Here is a 20,841-nt window from a genome sequence, read left to right on the forward strand (position 1 = left end):
ATTAACCACAAAGCCGTTTTTTGTGAACAGACAGGTTAGCACAGACGCAATACATGTGGCCACAGCAAAACTAAGGTTTGTAGCTCACTATGAAAACTACAGGTCACAGTGAAAGATGTGCATCAACATCCGGCTTTAAATCTAAAATGTAACTAAATGTGTAAAGCAAATCGGCAGGAAGCCGATACCGAGTGTATATCACGGTAAAATGTGAAGGATTTTCTATTGGCGATATCAGATACCACATTTTGTTAAAGAAGGCTCTGGTGATCAGATCAAAATTTCGAGGCTGTAATTGACAAACAGTAAATCGAAATGATCATATAAACCTAGGTACATTGTTTCAAAAAGTTCCCTGCAATCAGAAAAATGTCCATGAAGTAGAAGATATAACTGCAACTGTGTCTTTTTGCCCTTGGCAACTTGCCACATATTTTAGATTAAGCGGAACGAACAGTTGAACAGTTCATGATTCTCTCAGACGATAAAGCCTGATTCGTACAGTATTATACCAATAATACTATTTGAATTTAAATATATTTTTGCATATTTTGTCGCAAAATTGGCTGTTATAAAAAATATCTGACCTGATGACCATGTTTGGTTTTTAATATCGTCCAATTAAGCGTTCTTGTTGTGCATCTGTGTTTTTGCGCAAACTCCCTGTCATTTGTATTAAAATAACAAGTGCGGAAACCACGATAAACTGATAGATCTCTCAAGGAAAAGTCTTGCGTTTCCTTTGTAAAGAGATTAAAGCAGGTCCTTTCGCCTTCTGTCACCTGCCACCTGTCGCCTGTACGTTGCTAGGCAACAACGCTGGTTATTAGTTTACCATTTTGTGTGACATTCATTGTATGGATTTTAATCACGTTACTTCGGTTGCAACGATCACTGGCTGCACCATTTAGGGAGCTGAGCAAAGATTTTGTCTTGTTCTCATTTGTTGGGTTACGGAAGGATTTTACTGTGTAACGCCAAGTGTATATATAAATATCTATGTAATGTGCCTGTTTGTATAGGATGGACATTTAAACACGTATATTAACTTACATTATATTATTTAAAATAATAAGACAGATCCCATACTTTGTGGCACAGGTTTGTTTTATTTTTTTAGGTTTTTCTTAGTGTTATAACTATCGTATATTTTGGAGTTGATTTTATTGGTTGAGTAGAAATTTTAACAGTGTACGCACAGTGAATCTCATTTGCTTTCATACATCATGTAAGACCGAAAGAAAACAACTCAAAGTAACAAACAGTTTCGTATTGACGGAGTTCATAACAACGCCAAGTACCCAATCGATACACTTCTATCGGGATAATAAATTTATCAGCAGCGGAAATTTAATAAGCAGGTTGTTTGTGAATATTGAAAAGTAGTAATAATAAGTACACCAATAACGTATGTAGTACTGTGCGGTTTGTGTCAAGGTTATTGCATATAATTTTACTGAAACCCGTGCCGCAGAAATTATGGTCTAATTGTCGTTCAAGCAAGGTGTGCCAACCTTGACTTAGGTTATTTCAAATATCCTCTATATTTGGTCTGTCTGATGGAGGACCAGCTTTTGAGCGATGCGAAAATTGCTTGGCGTCAGAGCGTTTAATTAAAACGTTTCTGGAACCTTGAGTGGAATTAAAACGAGCATTGGTATGCGAAAATTTTTATCCTGTGTATTTTGAAAAAAGAATGGCACATGATGGTATTGTGAGACATCAGGCGTGCTTTTCGTGTTACATAATGATTCAATTGGATTTGGTACAGCGCTAGAGAAAAATAATACAGTGTAAAGTATGAACACATTTGTAAGACACAGCTAGATTTCTGAAGTTATTTGGTTAGTCAACTTAGGGTATTTGGGTAAAATGTTCCTATTGTAGTCACAGTTGCAGCTGCTTTTCTTGGTATTACCTTTGAATTGCTCAAAGTAAATTTCGTTTATCACCCAGACAAAGTCATCTTGATTAAATTTGTTAGTAAATGTCAAGACTTCAGTTGCATAATTTGAAGAAAAAACACGGAAACTTGATTGGTTCGCTTTGCTCAGCCATTGCAGTCAGTTGCGAGGTTCGCCCAATTAAAACGAATAAATACTTCTTTCATTGTCAAGTCCGTGACTATAGTTCTCACGGTAATACACGTTGCCTATAATAGCGTGCAATTATGTTTCAGGTTGTCGTTTTAAAATGTCTTTTGTAGGCCACGCCTCTGTGTAAATAATGCATCACGCACACCCGGCGCAGAGCGCCGCTTTGAAGCAGAGAAATCGTCATGTCAAATCGTCTGGATCGCAATCTTCATTCAACCAATTGTCGGTGCCGAACGCATCGTACTCCAGCAACAGACTCACGTAATTAAAATATAAGCTGTTTTCCATATGCTGACACGTATATTTTGCTCACTGGATTGCCTCAAAATGTAAAGGCATTTGACCCATGTATAATAAACGACTTCAGATTCATTTCAGTGGTTATAAAGGCACCTGACGCTAACTGTTGTACATCGCCTTTTGGGTTCCACCATTCAGTTCTTACGACCTATGTATCACAGGTTATAAACTCTATTGGAATTAAAGTTTATAAAACCCTGTGCTGGACACAAAGCACACACAAACCACCTTCTATCGATTGGTACAATTGGTTACGCGACAAAGCGAAATAGTATCCCTTTTTCATGAATTGAAATCGGAGCAGCACAATATAGTTGTTCGCTTCTTTTTTGATAGGCTGCTTGAACATAAAAAAAATGAAATTTGAATATAATTGAAAGCAGTTACTGTTACTAACAGACCGGAGCACGCCCTTCGAAATCCCCCTTCGCCACATCAGAAACTTCATCGTTCGCCAGATGCTGGAAGAAAATGCGTAAGTACAGAAGGCAGTCGAAGTCCACGAAGATCGACATCTCCTTCGAGCGAGCGTCGCAATTCGGGTGAGGCGGGGTCGAAATTGGTTGTCTTTCTCGGTCTTTTGCCTTTGTCAAATCGATACTTATTCTCCCTGTTTACTCGTTGGCAGTCGCGAGCAGTCGCCTGCATCGCCCCTATTGATTAGTCATCACCGTTGGCCAACGTACGTCGCGCAGACGAAGACCCCCAAGACGCGCTTTTAATCATCGGCCGATCGCTATTTACTGCTCAACGCCGCCAAAGCTTATAAATCACCATTCGCCCGTGTAGGCAATTGTGGATAGAGAGAGACAGCTTAGACTTTCTGGCACACAAGGGACTGTACTTGGGGTTGTCGATTTTCATTGTATTTAATGCATTTGTCAGCGGGGTTTTTTCGTAGTATGTTTGTCGTGCAAAGCCGCAAGGCAACGATTGCGTCCATTGGCGAGAGAGGGTGAGGTTATAGGTATGTACAGACAAAAACAACTTATGTGAAGCTAAATCGAAAATCTGTCGGTTTTAGGCTTTTTAGACAAGTATTATTGTATAAATGCAATACGAAAACCAAACCATCAATGTTTGGCAAAAGACCGAGAAAGACAACCATTCAATTAGGAAATATTTTTTTATGTGCAGTCCATAACGTAATAATATGTAGCAATCACAATAGCCCACTTAGTTACGCAGCATGTGACAAACTCACAGACACAAGTATTCGATAGAAATTAGTAATCTGGGTCCTGAGGAAAGACAATAGACTTAAAAAATGTGACCCTTTGCAGAATTTAACATCAATAGTCCACGTATTAACTGTGATCTAAGCTTTGAAATTGGTTACATTTACCAGCACCAAGTCCAAGGCCACGAACAAACCTACGTAACTACAGGATCAAGTCGATACGCAGGGGAATTCCAGATATCGTCACCACGGACGTTAAGGGAAGGAGTTTTCGTATTGCTCGCAAGGGTAAGTGGAAAATTTGCATCAGGTCAACCTACTAACCAATAACGACTTTTGAGCTTTTAGTATTCAAAGATTTTAGAGATTTGATATCGATTATTTCAGCCGAAATTTGGCCCAAGTATATTGCGCTGAAAAGCCTTTTCTTCCCGCAGGTTTTTGTTACGCAACGAAAAATTTTGTAATGGTAATTTTTTGGAATAACCTTATCGATAGCTGCCACTCCAATGCTAATTATGCAAACGCCAAATGCTAATTATGCAAACGGCAGAATTTCTTGACCTCTAACCGCAAAGATTTTAAATAAACCTCCGATAAAAGCAACTGGTGTGATAACGCACTTTACAATGGCTAGAAACATATCAGCTTTTTTCAATTGGCTTTGAATATTTTTAAATAAAACGTGTTTACATGACTCACGAAATGAGTCGCTTGTTCTGCCTAGTCTATTATCCTCTTACTTGTTAATGCAAACAATAGTGTAATTTAAAACCATTTTTGCGAAACTTAACTCATTCTTACTGAGCACCGACGATGAACGCAGTGTTGTGTAAAACGTCTGCTCAATGACTAGCATATTAGATTTTCTAATCAAACTACTTTACTAAATACATAAAATTAACTAAATTTAAAGAGCCTTAAAATGACTCAGTTATTTGTTGATTCCAACATTTCCTGGTGCTCACCATTACACAACCACAACAAACATTTACAGGCATGAAATTCACGCACAACTGCGTATGCCGGAAAGACTCAAAGAAGCGACGAAGTGCAGTGGCGTGGACCTTCAGTCTGTTCGTCGTGCTAATATGTGGCATCCTTCCATTACTCAGCTTCACCGGTGACATTATGTTCTTTCTTGTTTCTCAACGTCAATTCAACGCCACCGGAGAGTTTCTGCAAACAGCAAGGGTGCTTTTGCCTCCGAATGTCACTTCGCACGTCAATCTGCCTGCTGTAACCAGGGAGCATCAGGATTGGCATAGAACAAAACACGGGGTGAAGAGGACACAGACCAGGCATAGGAAACATAGGAGGTCAGCGGATGTCCCTCTGGCCCTTGTGAACGTTCTTAAGAAACAAAACCCAACCTCCCAGGGGGTGTCGACAACTCCTACGACCGCCTTGGCTGTCACCGTGACCAAGAATCAAACATTTGGTAAGTTCATATGTGAGACAACATATATATATACATATATATATATATGAATGTAAAACGTTTTCTTTGGACCACATTTTTCTACTCGATAAACATCCCTATATTTAGTAATCCTTTATTGCGTTGAGTAGGCCGACTTGCTTGGCTTGTACAACTAGATTCATTATAACCATAGGAGAAGAGTTTAGGCAAAATCGGATCATAATTTTCTGAAACCTTTACCTATACGTTTCAACACAATGTATAATTCTCGGCCGAAAAGAAAATTGTGGCTTTTCGAATAAAATATTTATCATACAGAACATCTACCACGCCATGGTATAAGTTTGCATTTCACCTTCGTCTTACACAAAAGCCCTATTAGACTTCAAAAGGTAGACAAAAAAATTGATTTTGTGGTCAGGCAGCGACAAGGTGTGTGGTCAACTGATCGACGTGCTCCGTTTCATGACAACTGATGACGCCTCGTCAAGCCTGAAAACTCACATACACGTAATTACAGAGGTTCTGGAACCAATCATCATCATCGGCTCTTTCCCATCAGTAATCTTATGCATTTTTACCAGGTGTGAACCAACATACGTTCAGTTCGTTGTCCATGAGCTAATTTCCCCCTACTTTGTATATACCTATATTTTGAAGACATATTTTGGGAATATTTACGTTTTGTATTAGGTTTCATTGCTCGTAGGTAAAAGCTCATAACGGGATGAAATAACCACTGCTCCTATATAGAGCAAGTTAAAAACCGCAGTGATAAAAGTTCAGTTTTTGTTTTGACTTATACTTGTCCTCAGTGCACACCTTTCAACTGGCTCATTTCTTACACTTAGGTTGGTCGTCATGATCACTTCACACGATCACCTCATATCTGCTTTCGTCATCAACGTGCTGGTGCTTCCCCTGCAGTTAATTACTGGAGCGATGAGCGTACACGCCGTATCACACCGTGTGGGGACCCATGGCTTCGAGTAAGTTGCAAGCAGTGAAAAATGTCATAAAACAAAGAAATAACATTTAAAAAAGAACACAAGGAGACGCTGATCGTTTATTAAGCAAAATTAATGTTCTTGCCTTTTAACATATGAATCGTAGATGACGTTGGCTAAACTCCTTTTAGTTTCCTTTTATTGCCGTGGAAGCAAAAAAATAAGTACAACTAACCAAAGATGCTCATATGGACCAATAGCATCAAATCACCAGATTGCAATTAACTTATTGTATAGAGCCCTTTTTACCTTTTAGCTTCTAGGTACCACTGTCAATATCTTCTAATTGAACAAACCGTGAATTACAAAGGTATATTAAAAGCGTGATTTATATTATTTCTTTAGCTGTTGGGAATGCGCGGTGACTGGAGTTTGTCCCCGTCCTGGTTGGCAATGGTGGTATAGTAAAGAAGTTAACATGTCACTTATGCTGTCACTTGCGGCCAAAATGTTAGATGGAGTGGCAGGAGGTTGCGTGATATTTACAGTAAGTGAACTTTTCCAGGAAAAGCTTAAACAACTTAAATTTACCTGTCTGTTCATTACCAGCCTCCACTGTAAACAGTCCTGTCTTGGCGTATATACGCTTCTGCTTAAACTTTTAATAAAACAATTTTCATTAAGTTCCCTGGCACAACAAATTACGTACAAACTTAGTTAGTATTTAACCTATGTAACCTTGATGCAGTCTCGCTGCATGGCAGACGAAACGTTGTTTGAATACAATCTAGGGGCAACCGGGGATAGCTCGGACGGTTTTGGGGAAATTGCTCATATTTTTTTAAAATTATGAACCTCATTCTTAAATTTTATTTTGTTGTAAGTAGTAAAGCATTGCTCAAAAAACAAAAGGTTTTTCGTTCGTTTTAGCTCACTAAAAATGTTTATTCAGCCCATTTTTTAAACAGGTCTCAAATGTCCAAAGTTGCCCCGGTACCGGGGTAACATCGGACGTGACTGGGGATATCTCGGACAGCAAGTTTTAACAGACGTTTTTTTTTGTTTATTTAACAAATAACTGAAATCAAACTTGGCGCGATATCAGCATTGGGGCATTAGCGCATAAAATATCATTCAAGCTTTTAGGAATCGGGGCGTGACTACTTATCGTTTCGACCCTTCCCCACGTTCATGCTTTGGGTAAATCGTGCACGTTTAACGGCAGCACGGATATCATAGATTTTAGAGTCAACAAACGATTTTTTATCTTTGGGACTTTTTCTTACTGCCAAAATTCAATCATTTCATCCAGACTCTGTTTATTCTCTACTATGACCGATTTCATAAAACTAAAAAATTGTTGCCTTCTCGCGATTTTTTGCCATGATGTCCGAAGTATCCCCGACCACGTGACGACATAGAAATTCTTAAACTATGGCCGTATTTTTGAAGGTTACACAAAATCATCATTGGCCTATCCAAGAATACATATTTGATTACGCAATCAACCCAAAATTATTGCATTTTGATTAACTGTGACAGATATATAACCTTCCACATACAAATTGAAAAACTTGGTTTCACTGAAAAATTGACTTTTTCGATTATAACTTTTTAAGCAGACATGATTTAATTCCAAAGTTCCTGTTAACGTTTGATGGAGACATAAAGCTTTTGTTAAAGTGTCTTAACAATACCTAACTGTGACGTAAAATACCTTGTCCGAGGTATCCCCGTGTCCGAGGTATCCCCGGTCTCCCCTACGTCAATTTGTAGTGCCAGAAGGCTTAGACCTCACAAGAATGCCCTTTTGAAAATCAGTGAATTTATTCCTGGCTGTACGTTTGATCAGGTTATGTTGCGTTCCATATGGAAATACAGAGGACACAGCACTGTTTGGAAGCAAATAGCCAAAGTCCTCATCACTATGACTTCAGCAATAACATGCATGCCGCTGGCAGCTCTGCTCGTCGCAACCCCTGCACTTGCTGCCCTCAGGTAAATAATATAAGTGTCTTTTTTGAAATTCATTTGTCAGGTGCTAGTTGGAATTTGAAGATCAAATAGCATAAGATCATTGCTATTGTACAAGCCATTCATATACAATATGTTGTTTGTATATGAGTAAGAAGTCAAGGGCTATGGCCCCTTCGTTGCTAACAAAGGGCGTCCGTAGCAGGGCTATGCGAACCTGCCATCTCAACCAACAAAGTATTTCTTAAAGAGACATGTAGACAAAACAGCATGATCTTTCAAATAACACCGAGTTGTATTTAGGTACGAATACATAGAGAAAGTGCCGGATTTCGATGGAAAAGAGAACACGACCTTCATGGTGATGGTGCTTTTCGCCACTGGAGTGTCTGCCTGGTGTTCTTCAATGTTTGCCCTGTTCCTTTACATCGTCTACCGCTCATACGTTTACTGTCGGATGAAAGAACACTCGTCAAGTCTTGAACATTTCTAATAATGACTGCAAAAAAACATCTCACAATAATGTGTAGAGACAATCTGTACTAAGCCGATGATCAAGCACCCCGTCCAGTGATGAGAAGTTTCAGAAAAGGGGCATATTATATTATTTAACACCAACAGTCATATAATTTCTTGACCAATAATTGCCAGTTACAGACATACAAAATGACGGATAAGTAAACGCGCAAAACTGCTCGACTGCAACAATCATAACAGTTACAATAAAACCATGCCGCTGCCCACGAGGTGCGCAAGCAAGTATCGGTTTGTTTTTGTCAACAAGCTGTATTAAAACAAAGTCCATTAACATACTCGTTGCAAAATTTTTCGTTGGTATTGCTAGTTTTCTGCTTTCACAAAGATTGCGGGGGTGCGTTTCAAATCTAATGCGCAAATGAATAAACACATGCTTGAAGCAAAACGACAAGTATCTTAACCAAATAGCTCGGAACAATTGCTAAACTTCAGGAGGAAATCTGAATAGTTGAGGTAACACCAAAAAACGTCAAAAACTAATCTCAATTTGGTAAACGAGCGCAAAACATAGGTTACAACTTTCTGTAAACAACAAGTTTTGTTGGTAGTTCTGAAAGCCGTTCTAAAATGAAGAACTCCTGCGACTCGACAAGTTCCATTTGTTTGTTTTCAATCAAGGTTTTGATGACGTAATCCAGCTCTTCGTCGTAAGCAGTCCCAGACCCTCTTATGTTAAAGATAAAAAAGCCGCCTCGTTTTACCACGTCCAGCATGTTCTGAAATGCATGACACGGTTACAAAACAAAGTTATTGATACTAAGAATCTGAATGCAAATATTGTTTTAAGTGGACTGATCTGTATGTGCAAATAAGGCCATGATAATTGGGAGCTGCAGACAGAGTGTACACGTACTGTTTTGACCTGTAAGGTCTCCTCAGTGCAGCTGTTGACAGTGGCACTGTGCTATTACACTAGCGGGAACACTAATTTCCACTTTGTGGTACCTTTCGGTCAACGTCGATCCGTTGGGTACCCTATACTGAGTACCCTAAAAACGTACTGCAAGCAAGTCTTGCTGTATGGCAGACGAAACGTCGGAAGAATACAGTACGTTAATTATATGCCAGAAGATCGGTATATTTTAAATTGCAATATGCCTGGCAGCAATGGCAATGCAAGTGTTGTTGTTTGTGTGTGGTTCGTAATTAGTTACCGGAACATTTTGAGCTGGAATCCCGTTTTTCAACAAACACCCGATACAAGTGACAGCGTCGTACGTTTCCGGTTTAACTGGAAGGGTGCCGTTCACTACATGTCGTATCATGTTTCTGTAACGATAAATTTACAATAAATACTTGGTAACAAACAAATGTGGCATTTAACAAGCCTCGCGTTAATGTTCTTTTTGCTTGCAACATATAGCATTTCCATATTGGCTTCCAGTAAGTCAATTTCGCCCTTGAAACCTTCTTCTCGGAGATGTACCACCACATTGCCCGTGCCTGACAACGTAAATATTCTTCAACTTTCTGTCATGCAGAGGTAACCGCTGGTAAGCATTAGCAAAAACATATACATACAAAAAATGTTTCTACGTGGTAAATGAAGCTTGTTAGTGTCCAGGTTTCAAAAGTAAATGACAAACAACGAACTAGCCACCATGTCTGGCCCACCTGTACCAATGTCCAAGAGTGTTGTTTCTTTTGACCTTGAGACGTGTTTGAGACAAATATTTGCAGCTTTTACTGAGTAGGTTAAACCCAAGATCCTGTGTTGTTCATCGTACGTTTTGCTCCGTTCATTGTACTCACATTGGGAGTCTTCGAAAGTTGAAATTTTCATGGTATTTTTGAAACTTTTGTAGGCCTTTTCAAATGTAATTGCGGTATCCATCTTAATACTCAATTTAACAACACAAACTCCTACTCGTGTCTGTTAAAGGAATTAATGCACTGTTTAGTCTTATTGTGCTGGAAATTTCGTGTTAAACATTTGCATTAAATACATCAAAATGAAACACTAAAAGCACAGGAACATTGCATTTGTCAGATGATAAAGACTGGAATGAAATCACAATTATGTAAATCAAATACATGAGTGTAGTAGGCTGAAAAATAGATCCAATATAAGGACAATACAACAGGGAATATAATTTCTCTATAGCTACCAGGCATATGGTATTTCAATTACAACTAGTTGAAGCCTAATCAGGTGGAATATAGGTGAATAAAACATGTTTAATTGTGCCAGAAGAAGAGATTAATTCAAATACAACAGAGAATATTTTGTAATTTGAAATAAAAACCATTGAGGTGAAGAAACTGCCTTAATATACAAAACTATGAATGACATATTAGTTATCTATGTAATATAATGAGAGAATGATTATGTCTGTACAAACAAACATGCAATATACAATTAAAACAATTTTACCACCAACATAATCTAAATACAACATTACTTTTGCATAAACCACCATTGTTTAATTGAATGTAATACAAGAGGTAGTTGCATTTGCATACATTTTAATTAACTAAATGAGGTATTTTCAACCTAAAGTTTCTTGTAAACATACATAACTGAAACAATGTAAGGAGGGAATTCTATGGTGTTAAACTTCTTCATTTCAACAAGTTGCATTTTGCCTGAACTGACTAGACCATTGACCACTGCTTCCAGAACTTCAGCATATGGAGTTTCAAACTCGAACAAGTTATAAATCAGATGACCCCCTGGCTTGAGCACTTTCAACATTCCCTGTATTGACATATGATTGTGCAACCTTAAGTTCCAACAACGCAACACTTACTAACATTTAAACATGTCCCTGGTATATTGTTGTGGTAAAAACATCCATTGCAGATGACAACATCATATGAATCTGATTGTAATGGAATATTTCCATCACCTTTCATTGTGTGCAGAATTACATTTCTAAACAAAAGAAAAAGGGAACGAACTATGTTTAAATTTACCCTTCAGTATTTGTAAGTGGCTTTTTCCACCTGGGGTTTATTTCCTTCTTTGTTGCCACGTCCAGCATTGCAGCGTTTGCGTCCAAAAGGTCAATATATCCCAAAAAGTTTGCTTTTCTGAGAAGCAGTGCCACATTACCTGTTCCTGAGAAATATTGGTTTGTTTAAAACCTAGGTTAATTTTAGTCAGAAACGTCCAATAAAATGGTCAGTGTAGGCTCCAATGTTTTTAGGATAAAATTTTTTAAAGTTAATGCTAACCACATATATACCTGTGCCAATGTCCAATAGTGTTGTTTCAGCAGCTTTTGAAATGTGCTTTAAACTTAGCTCAACAGCCACATGGTGCTGACGTAAATTTAACACCTTATGTTGCTTATCATATATCTCGCTGCGCTGACTGAACAGATGTTGGGCAGACTCAAATGAACCTTCATGAAAATTGCTTTCCACTATTGCTTTTAGGGCCTGGTCAAAACTGACAGTTTCTTCCATCATTTAACACTAAAAAAACTATAAGATACAAATGACCTCTTAAACTCTGCGAGAACATTACAGTATTGTAAATTGCCAGATAGGTCATCTACACAACTGCATAACAACTAGTGCAAACAGAAAATATGGGAGTTTGGCATCCGAAGATTAATTTGGTGAAAATAAACTGCTCAACATGCTACAAAATACAAGTAAAAAGAAATATTTACAATACTGACTGAATATCTAGTGTGACCGTTATTCATAACTTAATTTTGTTAATCATGAAATCGTGGCAAACCCAACAAATGTTTTTTATCACTTAAAAACACACCAAAATCGAGCGAAACGCAATCAGAGCAAGCTCTAGTTGGGGGAATTTCCTAATAATACCCAGTATACAATAAACACACATAAATATCTTATTCAACTATTCCAGTCGAAAAAAAATGCTATGTTTTGACCGGAAAAATTTCGATTTGTGGAAATACAAAAACAGAACATACTTTTGTGGACAATTTATTGTTAAGTGCGAAAGATATAACCATATAGATGTGCCCCATGCAACGCAGGGGAGCACATTTATTCAACCGTATGTTGGGTTGCCGTTATTGCTGTTAAATCATTAGTATCGGGCCTGCATGTTAACAAAATCTGTGATAGACAAAGTAGTATGGTTAACGTCACCTAAACGATGTATATACGAAAGCTGCAGACAGGGTGTGTACACGCAGTGTTTCGACCTGAAGGATCTCATCAGTGCGGCTGTTGCTGGCTTTTACACTAGCGGGCACACTAATTTCCACTTTATGGTACCTTTCGGTCGACGTCGATCCGTTGGGTACCCTATACTGAGTACCAAACAACAGAAACGAACCACTGTGGAGCGACCACTTTCCAATATTATGGCTTTTTGCACATATGATTTACATACGATTAATTCATGCTATCTAACTCCTGTTTAAACAAAGACTACTGGAAACCTCAAGAATTGCCCTTTAAGATGTAATTGCAACAAAATTATACACAGAAGACGGCAATCAAGTCAAAACAACAACAAACAATCACATTTAGTAAATTCGCAACGGGCTTATTTCAATATAGAATGCCTTTTGGTCCCGTGTTAAGTGTCTACGAATCTTCGAATTCCCTTATTTTAGTCCGCTTATTTTTAGTATATATCCTAGAGGTTTTTATAACATTAGCGAGCATACCCTATCGCAGTGTTTCTTAACCTTTTTTGGATCACGAACCCCTAAAACATTCTTTGAAAAGCTATGGACCCCTTTGCAAGAAACACATTGCAAATGTCGAAAAATCAAAAATCGTGGACAGCGAAACCTTATGGACAGAGGAAAATACGTGGATTTTCGGAATAATTTTATTTCGTTTCATGGACCCCTTGGTGGTTCATGGACCCCAGGTTAAGAACCCCTGCCCTATCGGTACCTACAGGTTACTTCAATAAACACGTTCTGATACAAAAAAGGACAGAGACGTAAATGCATTGTTTATGCTAAAAGTGCAAAGAGGTTTCGCGTGATGACAAACGTTAGGGAACGATTTCCTGTTAAAGAAGGTCGTGGGAGAACATACGGCGACACAGCAATGCGTCAAAACAACGCAACAGAAGCATGCTATCACATAAAAAATGCCACGTGTCACTGCAGTAAGACTACGTAGATTAGATATTTCTACAAGATGCATGTGTGTTGTTTAGAATTAGTTATTATTAATATCAACTCAACATACTTGTAATTGGTTCAGTAAAACTAATATAACATACAAAACCATTCGACTATACGCGCCTGCAAGACACAACAGAGTAAACTCTTCTTCACGGGATGCCTCTGAGGCAGCTTTTTGACACCCTCCTGTACAATACAATACGCCGACATCCGCAATTAACATTTTAGAAAGCACTGCAAAAACGTAATCATATTAATCATAGCCATGAGCTTGCTGGATGGTTAAATAAGTTGCACATAGCTTGACGTTTGCATCAATTGCTTATTCCTGCCCGTCAATTATGGTATTTAGGTGATCGATGTTGCTGAGTCTTGTTCACATCAAGCAATCTTTTTTATTCAAAAAGGCGATATATTATTCACACTGTTACCACTGAAGTCAAGCAAAAAAGAGGTAACAAACTCTGATGAATGTGATGGAGTCTTGGCACTTTATTACTGATGCTGCCAGGCATTTTATCAACACAAAAAATCTCTTCTAGCAATAATATTTATAAATCTCAACGTTTTAGTTGCTATACAGCAGTCTTAATTAGGATGTACTGTTACAAATGAGTTTTGGTGCTGTCTTAGCATAACATTTAGAGATATAAAAAGCAGACTATTTCTCAATAACGGCATATTCGTTGTTCACGTTGAAATATGTCACCAAGTTACGACTCGTGTTTCCTGGTTTTCTCTGTCTGTATCGTCTGAACACCTTATAACAAAGTTAAAGTAAAAAGTTTAAGTTTTTCTAATAATATAAAAAAATGCACCTGGGTTATCAAAAGCTCATAGTTAAACGTGCTTTACATTGCAAGCAAAATCTTACCAGGATACCAATCAGTAGCACGGCAGTGGCGGCAATGACGGCAACGGGTATGATGTACACTTGGTTATTCTTTGATCCCGAACCCGCTTTCAAAAACGTGGTGCTTCCCTTTCTGTCTGCAAGAAACGGAACAGAAAAAAAGAAAAAAATTAACAAAACATGAAAACTAAACGTGGAAATGTGCCTAAGAATGTATGTGGTTTATCAGAAGCTTGTCATTGGCGGCTTCAAACCCACGTGACATGACTACATGTGCCACGCCCCTAACCACACCCGCCGAAACCATAACTTACTACCAATGGGACGTCGGATGTAGTAATGACACGTTTTTCCATAACCACAACGTGTTACTAACAAAAAGAGTACAAAATCTCGCGAGCTTCATTTTCTCCAACTTACCATTACACAATTGATCGTTGCAAGTTTGGTTTTCCCTGGTCGGTCCAATGCATGGCAAACCGTCGCACGCTGATGGAACAGATACATTTCTTTCGCGAAACTGACTTCCGCTTCCACAGGATTTGTTGCACCTATCAGGAAAAACAGAACTGCGATTCCAAAGTTATTCGTGTGTTTATGTATTTTCATGTGGTGTCGAAAACATATATTGGTTGGTTTAGACATTAGTCATTGGTTTTTATGTATTCCGAACATAAGAAAGTTACTGACATGGAATGAATAAATTATTAAAGAAGACTGAATTTTGTATTGTAATTTACACTAGACATCAGGTTTTTTTTACATCCGATGAAGCGAGAGCTATAGTGTACTTTAGAATACAAAAGTCGGTCTTCTTTAAGAGTGCCAAACCAAGATAATTCAGTTCGTTGGCATAAAATGGACAACTTACTCGTTCCAGGAGCTCCACGAACTGTATTTGCAATCAACAGGACAGCATGTGAGATTGCAGACGCGCTCTTCAATCTTCCCTGCCACACACTCATCAGAGGCATTTGGTTTTACACGTCTTCGTATCTGCTTGCTTTTTCCGCAGGTTTTATGACAAGCATCCCACTCGCCCCAAGGACATAGTACAGGGCAGGTCTGGGTGGAGCAAACTTCGTGGTCTAAGTTGTGGCAATCGCCACCGCATTTGGCAACTGATATCACGGTCCTAGTTCTGGACCTCCATCCACTGCCGCAAGTAGCTGAACATGGCCCGAATGCACCCCAGACATGTGTCACACAGTCTTGTGGACAGCACCCGTCATCACAAGTATCGGTTTGCACGTTAGGACCCGTACAATTTAGGCCGCCACATGAAGCTTGATTTGCAATGCCCCTGGTTCTACGTTTGGTCCCAGTTCCACAAGACACAGAACACAAGCTAAAGTAAGTCCACGAGCTCCAAGTGCAGTTAACTGGACAGCATGGCATCGAATCGTCGCAAGCCACAACCTCTTCATTTCGGCCTCGACAGTGGCCGCCACAGGCTTCTTGAACGATCTTTTGCCGTGTCCTGTGGGCCCTACCTTTTCCACACGTCACAGAGCATCTTGAAGGACTCCATGGTCCCCAGACGCAGTTTTCACGGCAGCATTTAACATTACAGGTGGCTTGTTTAGAACTGCTACCTTCGCAATGCTTCCCACCGCAACTGGCAAAGACTTTGTGTGTTCTTGTATGGAATTGTGTGCCGTTACCACATGAAGCAGAGCAGTGTGTTGCTGACGACCATTCACCCCATTCGCAATCCACTACTGGGCTACAGGAAGGTGGTGGACTAAAGTGAAAATAATGTTTTTAACCTCTCGTTTTAACCGACATTAAACCGACAGAATACTACGTCATAATCCTGTACAAAGTTACGGCCCGTTTACTTTTATAAGACAATACCTAAAACGGCCTTATATGGTTATAGCGTATAATTCCGTAAACCGAACATTACTTTTAATTGTACGTCATGAGTTTAAAAGAATACATTCAGTATAAAGTAACTATCATTTTCCTTTTTATGCAAAATTTAAATCAAATTTGAACAAATCCCTAAAATCTCTGCTTACCCGGCAGGTGTGCCCCACGATAAGCAGAATCGAACGTAAAAAAACAATACGACTGCAACGATTAAATGCATTTCCATCTTCAACATTTCCAGACGAAGTTGTTGTTTTGATCAAATACTACGTTATGCGTAAAACTGGGCATCATGTCTTCACTTGTCTGTACTTCCGTCAAGTCATGGCACGAATCCCACTGTATTAAATTCAGCCATCCAAGGGTTTGTTTCGTCAGTTGCGGAACCATTTTGCATGCAAATCATTTACGCTATACTTGGGAAACTTCCTTCAAATTTTTTGGGCGAAAATATGAAAATATATAGGGGCGAAAGGTAATTAGTTTTAGGGAAAAAGGCAAAACCCGAATGTTAATTTTGCTTATATTTTCATCACATCATTCTACACACAAAAAAAAATTGGGTATACTTACGAACCTGGAAATCATGGTTGATGTTACTTTTACCAAGTTTTATGGGCAGCAGGGTAAAAGTAAACCCTCTATGTGCCTACCTGTATTGGGTAAGGTCGTTTACCCAATCGCAACTACCCAATAGGTGAAGGTATTTGTCACCTTTACCTTCTGCTTGAAACTCGCAAATTTGAGGTAAATCAGCGTTTACCCAACCGAATACACAAATATGTACCCAAAATGTTTACAATGCCCAAAGATTCAAATGACTTCAAACAAAGATCATTTTATTCCATCAAGTCAAAACAACGATCTTTACTAATCACAAACGTTTTGCGAATAAAAGTATCGAGGTTGCATGTCAATATGGTTCGTACCAATCTCCTGGCACCTGCCACTTTTTGCCATTGTGCCACGATAAAACGTGTTTTCTCAAAGAAAACTTATCATTCAGCTGCGCCGCACAACCGTCAATGACACAAACAATACGCAATGCTTTGTGAGAGGTTACATTGGCGTAAACATGTCTTTTTAAGGCGACTTCATTTTTGAAAGTACGACGGCACCGCTTGCAAACTAGCCAACACGTGACATAGAGTGTGCGGACGATAAGCCAAAACCTAATTAAAGTTATTTTTATACTAAACCAAAATAAATCGAAATATCTGATAATTGTTTAGGATAAATTTTGGACCAACGTTTATAATAAGATTTGTTATGCATCAATCCCCTTTTAATATGAATTAATTCTGCAATAGAAATTAGTGATTTGGCGCGCAAAGTATCCCGTACTTCCTTTTCGTCGCGAATTAGACGGGTGAGTGCTGTTTTTTAATCTTTTGACAAATAAAAGCTGTTTTAAATCGTAATCTGTACGCTTTTCAACTAATTGTCATTGTTTATCGAATAATTCAATCAAATTACTGTAGCAATTATGGATTTGATCTATGAACAATTGGTTGAACTGATGGCAAATATTTTGGAAAATGTGCCGCAAAAAGTGGAAATTTGCGACTTGTTTAAAGGTTAGTAGTATAGTAAAAACGCATTATTTTTGTTCAGTAAATGGTTTAACTCATCTTGTTTACTGCAATGTCAATAGTTTTGCATTGAACAGAGAGTTTTTGGAATATTTAGTTTGGAAATGTTAAAATTTCTAGTTTTATTAACTATAAGACTTATTCATGCCAGAAACAATGTTGTTCAACATCTTGACAGATACAAATGCTAGTTTTCAGTAAACTGAGGGCAACTGTTACATTGACATACTCCAGTCATGCTTCCCACTTGCGTCAACAATGGATCTGATGTCACAATGCTGCTGGTTAAGATTGGCTTTAAAATACGTTGGTTTAGGAGTTATTTACTAAAACATGTGTAGCGCAAACTGAAATGATTTTGTGTGAACAATTCTATGTATAGACAAAGCAGATATTGTCCAAGAATATAAGTACAAAGCACCAAAAAAAAAATTAATGGCAACTTATGCACTCAGCAGCATTTTCACTGTTAAGTGCAGTGTTACTGTGGTGAATCTTGATCGCATCAAAACTGACAGCAGATGAACACCAAAGCTATTCTGTCATGTTTTTTTGTTTGTGCACACAACTAAGTTGAAAAAATTCTTTTGCGGAACTTTCGAAAGTGACCTAGAGAATTAGGAGAACACGTTTATAATTAGGTATAGAGTATAAATTTTCCCAAAAAATGATTTACTGCAGTGTTGTTATTGAGGAACTCCTATTTAAACCAATGTAATTTTGCCAATCTTTACCTGCAGCATTGAGACGTCATAACCATTGTGGACATGAATTTGGAACCTTGTATGCATTAATGTTACATTTGCTCTAGTATTTCTCCTTAAACCAGAAGTTTTTTAGAACACAAAATTGATGGACATTCCATAGCAGCCATGAGTCAAATTTGAATCAATGCTAACATTTTTCCTACAGTTCCAGCAGGATATCTTTCAAACATATATGGAAAGTTCAAGTCCATAGCAAGCACACTTGAAGAAGCAAGTGACACCGAAACTATACCAGTTTCAGATTTAGACTGGTCATTTGTATAATCAGACACTGACATAGAGAGTAGTTCAACATCAACAGAAGACTTGAGGCAGTTTAAGTCAAGCAGGCCAATTCCAACAAAATTTCCAATTGATATCCGTAATTTTGGTTTCCATGCTAAAGAGCTAATTAGAACTGGCCTTATAACAGAGCTTGGAAAACGAGAAATCACTAGTGAACACCTACATGTTATGTATAATTATGAAAAGTATGGAAGATGAAAAATGGTACCAGTTACTTTTTAACATGAAAGTTTATGCTCAGTTGTTGCGTTATAGAATACCCTCACAGATTTTGAGGAAAAAGGCCATCAATGGTTTGTTGAGTTTAGAGAAGGTGAATCTAGGGTTAGGTGAAGTCAAGGCACACATTAGGAACTTATTTTAATGTGGCCTCAATATGTGGGGTAAACAAACTATTTTTTTATTTTCAGCACTATTGGTTGGAAAAAGTTACCAAAAGATAAACACAAACCTGAAGAAAATAAGAAGAATTCAAAACTCTCCAACAACCAATAGAGTGTACAACAATGCAGCAGGAGTTTCAGACAATTGTGAAGCGAAAAAGGAATAAGCGGCTTCTCATCATCACAGATATTGAGGGAGAAGCCATGAACATTGATAAACAAGTATGAAAAAAAGTAAAACAATAACCTTAACTTTAGTTAGATCATAATTGAAGATTTGTAAAAGGCCAGGGCACACAGAAACCAGAAGTTGATTGCAGACCTAATGTCATCAACTTTTAGACTACACAAAACAAATGATTTTTAGTGAAACTCCAAATCCCCAAATTATGTGCAAAGAGTGGCCAGCAGTTTTTTACTTGGATGAGGTAATGTACCTAAATACATAACTTTAAATGTGATGGTAGTTTATATGATTGAAACATGCAGATGATGTGGGAATTTAAAGAATGGAACCCTCTGTGACACCCAACATTGACATAATAAATGTAATGAAAAAAGTGATAAAATATGCAGATTCCAAGACACCGAAGATGAAACATGTGTTTGTTGGGTCTATTGCCGATAATGGAGAGTGATTATGACACTGGCAAGGCACCAGAAATGTTTTTTTTACAGTTAAAAATGCCTTTGGTCTTTTTTGATGACTTTATTTCATTTTTTGTTTGCAGATGTGAATTTGGTTGTTGCTGTGTGAGTGTTATGTGTTTTACTGGTATCTAATACCAAAAAGCAACACAACTCCCAAAGATGTGTGATTGACTTATGCCCTGTGAGTAGTTTTTACTTTACATTATGTATGTCACAGGTAAAACTTAATTATTTTTTTGGTTATTTTTTTAACAGGCCAACACAACACTTGATGATGCAAAAAATGAAATTGTTGATCGCAAACAGCCTACGATCATTATGTTGGGAGAGATCATGAAACCAGAAAAAAAATTTATAATGTGTGAAGGGGAATGTATAATTGAAGTCAAGAACATTCAGGATGCAATTTGGTCCTTATTTGCCATACACTATAATATGAACTATATGTACTGCCCACATGTTGCTAAAGTTTTGCAGTTTATACAAAAGTATGTACTGAATATTGACACAAAAAATGAATTTGATTCAGTACAAGAACACTTGCATTGAAGCTGCAATTGGATTTGTAACATGCCAATAAATATTTGGTAATGATACTTTTTGCCTAGCAAAAAGTATTGGGATTGTTCAATTTACCACCCAAAAATTTAGGGTAGCAACCTATGTTACCTTGTAATCAGCCTTTGGGTAAGAAGTGTTTTTACTTTGTTCGTTGGGTACCGGAATGCCCAAGTAAAAAATGGGGTTTCTCAACGAAGGAACCCAAAATTTTGGGTATTTTTTACCACTTCGAATAGGGTAGATAATACCCACTGGTGTTTACTGTGAAGATTTATTGAAGGACATGGCACTAAAAACATTAACTAACAACACTCCCAGTCAAACTGAAAACCTCGATTA

The 20,841-nt window shown here is 38.0% G+C and overlaps 4 protein-coding genes and 1 pseudogene across 4 annotated transcripts; 2 read left to right on the forward strand and 3 right to left on the reverse strand.

Annotated features, from left to right (window-relative positions):
- Window positions 1-2,226: 2,226 nt before the first annotated feature.
- LOC145909441 (uncharacterized) lies at window positions 2,227-8,413 on the forward strand. The gene is made up of 9 exons (XM_082996835.1): window positions 2,227-2,357; window positions 2,796-2,938; window positions 3,745-3,864; window positions 4,574-5,021; window positions 5,425-5,583; window positions 5,851-5,988; window positions 6,352-6,493; window positions 7,799-7,944; window positions 8,224-8,413. Exons 1-9 carry the CDS (start codon window positions 2,227-2,229, stop codon window positions 8,411-8,413), a joined length of 1,617 nt encoding a protein of 538 aa, XP_082852961.1.
- Window positions 8,414-8,472: 59 nt separating this feature from the next.
- Window positions 8,473-10,377, reverse strand: LOC145908418 (uncharacterized). Its single transcript, XM_082995697.1, has 4 exons — window positions 10,072-10,377; window positions 9,786-9,900; window positions 9,612-9,726; window positions 8,473-9,173 (listed from the first exon to the last, which is right to left on the reverse strand). The coding sequence occupies exons 1-4, from the start codon at window positions 10,289-10,291 to the stop codon at window positions 8,970-8,972; spliced, it is 654 nt and encodes a 217-aa protein (XP_082851823.1). The 5' UTR covers window positions 10,292-10,377; the 3' UTR covers window positions 8,473-8,969.
- A 557-nt stretch (window positions 10,378-10,934) lies between these two features.
- On the reverse strand, window positions 10,935-11,910 carry LOC145908417 (ubiquinone/menaquinone biosynthesis C-methyltransferase UbiE-like). The gene is made up of 4 exons (XM_082995696.1): window positions 11,646-11,910; window positions 11,404-11,518; window positions 11,212-11,332; window positions 10,935-11,155 (listed from the first exon to the last, which is right to left on the reverse strand). Exons 1-4 carry the CDS (start codon window positions 11,869-11,871, stop codon window positions 10,952-10,954), a joined length of 666 nt encoding a protein of 221 aa, XP_082851822.1. The 5' UTR covers window positions 11,872-11,910; the 3' UTR covers window positions 10,935-10,951.
- Window positions 11,911-14,139: 2,229 nt separating this feature from the next.
- Window positions 14,140-16,851, reverse strand: LOC145909442 (spondin-1-like). Its single transcript, XM_082996836.1, has 5 exons — window positions 16,841-16,851; window positions 15,260-16,132; window positions 14,809-14,939; window positions 14,410-14,525; window positions 14,140-14,295 (listed from the first exon to the last, which is right to left on the reverse strand). The coding sequence occupies exons 1-5, from the start codon at window positions 16,849-16,851 to the stop codon at window positions 14,197-14,199; spliced, it is 1,230 nt and encodes a 409-aa protein (XP_082852962.1). The 3' UTR covers window positions 14,140-14,196.
- Window positions 16,852-17,749: 898 nt separating this feature from the next.
- LOC145909443 (uncharacterized) lies at window positions 17,750-20,490 on the forward strand (annotated as a pseudogene).
- Window positions 20,491-20,841: the final 351 nt, after the last annotated feature.

This window comes from Ascidia mentula, chromosome 7 (assembly GCF_947561715.1).
Source record: "Ascidia mentula chromosome 7, kaAscMent1.1, whole genome shotgun sequence".
In the NCBI taxonomy this organism is placed as follows: Eukaryota; Metazoa; Chordata; class Ascidiacea; order Phlebobranchia; family Ascidiidae; genus Ascidia; species Ascidia mentula.